The sequence below is a fragment of the Cariama cristata genome, unplaced genomic scaffold, assembly GCF_000690535.1.
Source record: "Cariama cristata isolate BGI_N322 unplaced genomic scaffold, ASM69053v1 scaffold27429, whole genome shotgun sequence".
Lineage (NCBI taxonomy): Eukaryota > Metazoa > Chordata > Aves > Cariamiformes > Cariamidae > Cariama > Cariama cristata.
This window is the reverse complement of record NW_009635669.1, coordinates 294-4,954: the sequence shown is the minus strand read 5'-3', so window position 1 is coordinate 4,954 and position 4,661 is coordinate 294. Positions and strand designations below refer to the sequence as shown.

Genomic DNA, 4,661 nt, shown 5'->3' with positions numbered 1-4,661 from the left:
CAGCTGGGTGATGCTGGGTGCCCTGTGACCCCGCTTACCACTGACGTCGAGATTGTACTTGGCCACGACGCTGCCCATGGAGCTGGTGGCTGTGCAGACGTAGGTGCCGCTGTCGCTCTTGTTGAGGAAGGGGAAGATGAGGACGCTGTCGGAGCTCAGCTGCAGGGGCACGTCGCTGCCTTCCTTCTCCCACAGGAACTCCTGGGGGCTGCGGAGCAGGATGGTGGTGAGGCACCACTGCCTTCCCCAGCACCCTGGGCGGGCTGGGGCAGAGCAGAGTCCCTGGCCAGGCAGCGGAGGAGACAACGAAGGTGTGGGAGTATTTAAAGCAGGAGGGAAATACCCCATTTAGAGATGAGTCGGGATGGATCTGCTTCTCCAGGGAGAGGACAGCGGCTTTGCCAGTTCTCCACGGGCCCTACCTGGCACTGATGCAAGGCCAGTGCCCAGCCCTGAGCCCACGCAGTGCTACCTGTGATGCCCTGCCCGAGCTCTGGGGAGGGCTAAGTGGTGGTTTTGGGAGCCTGGCAGCGGGAGGACGAGTTGGCCAGGGCCTGGCAGGGCTGAGCAAGAGGAAGGTGAGGGGGGCCTTACATGGGGTTGCCCTGCCCGTCGCACTGCAGCCGGAGCTTCTCGCCTTCCCGTGGGTACTGGGGATGTGGCTCGATCTTCGCTGTCGGCTTGTCTGAAAAAGCAGAGGCACAGTTGGGTGATCCACTGTCCCTACCCCATACCGCACAGGGGCCTGCCGGCACCCCAAAACCCTGCCCCTCCACCCTGCCTCGGCCCCAGCTCTGTGTGTGCAGGGGTGCAGCGTGAGTGCACCTGTGGGTGGTAGGGTGCACCTGGGTGGGGGTCAGCACAGTGCAGCTCTCACATCCCTCACCTTGTCATCACGCAAGACAAGGGGAATGGGGACAGGCAGGATGTGGGAGATGGTGCAGGCAGGTAGCAGGGGATGGCACAGACAAGTCACAGGGAGATGAGGACAGACAGGGAAAACCAAGGGCATGCAGGAGCAGGGGAAATGTCCCTGTGCAGTGCCGCACATGTGACAGGCCTGCTGTGCATATGGGTTGATGAGCCTGTATGCATGTATGTGTGATGGCTGTATGTACGTGGAGATGTAGGACCATATGTGTGATGTCTGATGAACTGTGGTAATGCTGAGGCCTCCACCATCTCTCCCACCCCTCCACAGCCTTGTCCGCTTCCCCATGTAGCCCTGTCCCATCATCCCCATGTGCCACGTACAGTGGACCTGCAGCTTCTGTGTGGTTGACCTCTCGGAGTTCTGCAGGGACTCGTGGTCCACGGTGCAAGTCACCTCGGCTTCGTTGTCCTCCTTGGTGACACGGAACTCCACCCGACTGCTCACAGTGAAGGTCTTTCCGTTGGGGTCCTCCACCACCTCAGTGCCCTCATCTGTGGGGACAGGGGACTGTTAGAGCTGATGGTCACAGCATCCCAGCAGAGGCATGAGGCTGACATCTGTACTAAGCAGGGGACACCCTGTCCCTGTTCCTTTGTTGGCAGTAGCACAGGATGCCAGTATGGTCAAGCACCAGTCACATCTGCAACCCCTGGTGCCCCACCTGCCTCCATGGTGTTCCCCAGCCACTCCAGTCCCTCAAGGCAGAGCCCCACTGCTTGGGCACCCACCCTTCAGCTCCTTGTTGCCCTTCTTCCACCGGAGCTGGGCTGCAGGTTTGCTGCCAGAGGACCGGCAGGTCAGCCGGGCTATCTTCTCCTCATCAATGGGCTGCTCATGGCCGAAGATTTGAGGTTTCTGGGGGATTCCTGGTAGAGGAGGCGGCAAGAAATACAATAGCCTATTAGTTGTGTGTATGCTGCCACCCAGAGACGGATGCACATGCAGAAACATGTCAATAAACACGGCAAAGATGAGTTAATGGGTAGGGATACGGGAGTGGCAGAGAGGAACGGCTGTATGGCAGCATCTTGCAGGCAGGGCAGCAGCAGGCAGGAGATCAGGAGCAGGTTGGGGGGCTGCCACCGGTGACTTACCCAGCACGGTGACCAGGGCCTTTGCAGTTCGCACGGGCATGGTGAAGATAGAGCATGTGTATTCCCCCTCGTCCGACAGCACCACATCACTGATGCTGATGGTCAGCTCGTTGGGTGTGGACCTCTCCAGCTGGATCCTGTTGTCACGCAAGGCTGGGGGAAAAGGAACAACAGAGTGAGTGACAGGCTCAGCACCAGAACACCTCTCCGCGAGCTCATATTTTGCCCGGTGGCATCACTGTAGGTGGGGAGCAGGAAGGAACATCACCATCTGGGCACTGCTGGCCCTGGTCCACTTTCCCTTCGCCCCACCATTGCTCTAGTCCTCGAGCTGGCTCCTCTTCCAGAGGCAGCCCTCTCCCATTCCCCATTTCTGCACACGTACCTCGTTTCTCCCCAAAGTAGAGGGTCTGCTGGGCAGGGTTCGACCACTGCAGCGAGGAATCATCAGGATCCTCCACCTGGCACTTGAGCACCACTGTACCGCCGGCCACCACAGTCTCGTCTGACGTCGTGGGCTGGCTCTCTGGACACGGACAGGAGAGGTTAGTGGAATCCCTGGGCATTGCCTCTCCCCAGGTGCGCACGAGCATCACTGAGCAACCAAGGGAAGGGAGGAACACAGCGGTGTCCCCAAAACCCCTAGGACAAGTAGGGCTCCAGTGCTGGCTGAACACAGCTTGCTTGGGATAAACATTTTTTTCCAGCTGACCCCAAGCCCTGGATGGCCAGGCTACACAGACTGGGGTAGGAGGACAGGGTCACCCTGGCTCAGCTGCTCTGGGTGGCAGCATGGAGGGGCATGAGGAAGAGGAGCATGTGTTGGCAGAGGTCTGGCTGGATCCAGGGAGACTGTCAGTGCAAGTATATGCCACTACGCACATGTATGTATCTGGGGGCATCTGTACAGCCCCTTGAGCACAGATGTGTGTGAATACACATGTGCTTGTGGGTGCATATCCCTCTCCAGAGACAATGGGTTTCTATCACACAGGCAGCGTGGCTGGAACGGAGCCATCCTGCACAACCTGGGGACAACAGGGACCCGTTCACAGGCATGTGTCAGCCTGGGTCTCCCATTGCGATTCCACTCCCCAGCAGGGAACAGCCCTGCTACAGCTGCGGAACCAAGGACCAGCAGGCAGGATCCATCCTGCTACCCAACCTTAAGCACCCGCTGGGACAGCAGCTCCCGTGATGCTGCTGTCCCCAGGTGGTAGCTCCATGCCAACCTGCAGAGACATCAGTGTCAGGCCTGGCTCCAGGCATGGTCCCCGAGGCTGCTGGAAGATACAGGCAGCTGATGCCTGCCTGGCATGAGCAGATCCAGGTAGGAGGGGGGTACACCAGGAGATCCTGGCACCAGCTGAAGGCACCTGGGGAGGCAGCAAGCTCTGCTCCGCTGCCCTGGCAGTGCCAGCAAGCCAGGGCTTTCACTCGTGATGCCTCCATGCCAAGCACTCTACACAATGGGATGCTCCGCTGGCCATCTCCATCCCTGTCTCCAGCAAAAACATCTGTGGTCCACTGAGTGTGGCCCATAGGGTACAGTCAGCAGTCCGCTCTCCATGTCATTCCTTAAGGGGATTTTCTGTTGCTCACACAACTCCCGGGCTGTGCACGTCCCTTCCCAGACTGCGTTTCCTCAGCTAAGACATTGTCCTTCGCTTCCTTCAGGCTCCTTGGAGGGCTCAAGCTGAGCTGCCCAAGGGCAGAGAAGAGCAGCAACAGGATCAGATAACCCCTCCGCCTGCCCCAAGGACAGCTATTTTGGGAAAGCTGATGTGCCAGTGAGCTGAGCCGCACAGGGAAGAGGGGGATGCTGGCTCTCCCAGCCCGGGGAGCTGCACACCCTCCTCACCCAGCTGGGCCCACAGAGGGACAAGAGGGAGGAACACAGATGCTGCTGCTATTTGCACTTTGTTCGTGTGCTAGACACAGGGCTTCACAAAATGTCATCTTCTATCTCGGCCCAAGTTACTCAGGTTTAGGCAGGGGCTCAGCCTCAGGATCCCCGAGCCTTGGGTGGTTCTGCCTGTGCGCCCAAGCAGCCGGCAGTGCAGTCCTCACTTCACCAGCATGTTTCACTGCATGGTATTCACTGCCTGGGAGAAGCTCCAGTTATCGGAGAGGAGCGGAAGCAACTTTGGCTGAATTTCCCCTTTTTCCCCTCAGAAGGGTGAAGGGAAATATCCTCTTTTGCTCACGTTGCAAATTCCCCAAAGCTATTGCAGGGAACAGGAAGGCGCAAAGAGGTTTTGGAGGAGGGCAGGAGGACAAGGCTGCCGGGCTTCTCAGGGACCATTTGGCTCGTGTTAAACTCCGGGAAAGCCCAGGCTGGAAAGCACATGAACCCCTCCCTGCCCATTCCCAGCAGCCATGATTACCAGAGATGTATCAAATTCAGATTAAAAATATTCCCAGGATAAAGACTCTCTCTCCAGCCCCAGGAAATCCCCCATCACTAAAGCTAATGTTTCTTGCTATTGAAGTTTTGCTCCTCTCCACTTGCCTGGGTTTGACGGCCAGCCCTCGGCCCTTGCTACACTCTTGCCCGGTCGGCTGAAGAGCCTCTGGTTCCCATCTCCTTCCCTGCGGACATTTACAGGTAGCGATCGAGCCTTCCCCACGGA

The 4,661-nt window shown here is 58.4% G+C and overlaps 1 protein-coding gene across 1 annotated transcript in view; it reads right to left on the bottom strand.

Moving 5' to 3' along the window:
• Positions 1 to 2,554, bottom strand: part of CADM3 (cell adhesion molecule 3) — a gene marked incomplete at its 5' end in the record, with an annotated part of 7,634 nt that extends 5,080 nt beyond the window's left edge. The window contains 6 exons of the mRNA XM_009707635.1: positions 39 to 208; positions 595 to 685; positions 1,255 to 1,425; positions 1,663 to 1,800; positions 2,029 to 2,181; positions 2,414 to 2,554. Coding sequence (XP_009705937.1) covers positions 39 to 208; positions 595 to 685; positions 1,255 to 1,425; positions 1,663 to 1,800; positions 2,029 to 2,181; positions 2,414 to 2,554 — 864 coding nt within the window. The remainder of the gene's footprint in view (positions 1 to 38; positions 209 to 594; positions 686 to 1,254; positions 1,426 to 1,662; positions 1,801 to 2,028; positions 2,182 to 2,413) is intronic.
• Positions 2,555 to 4,661: the final 2,107 nt, after the last annotated feature.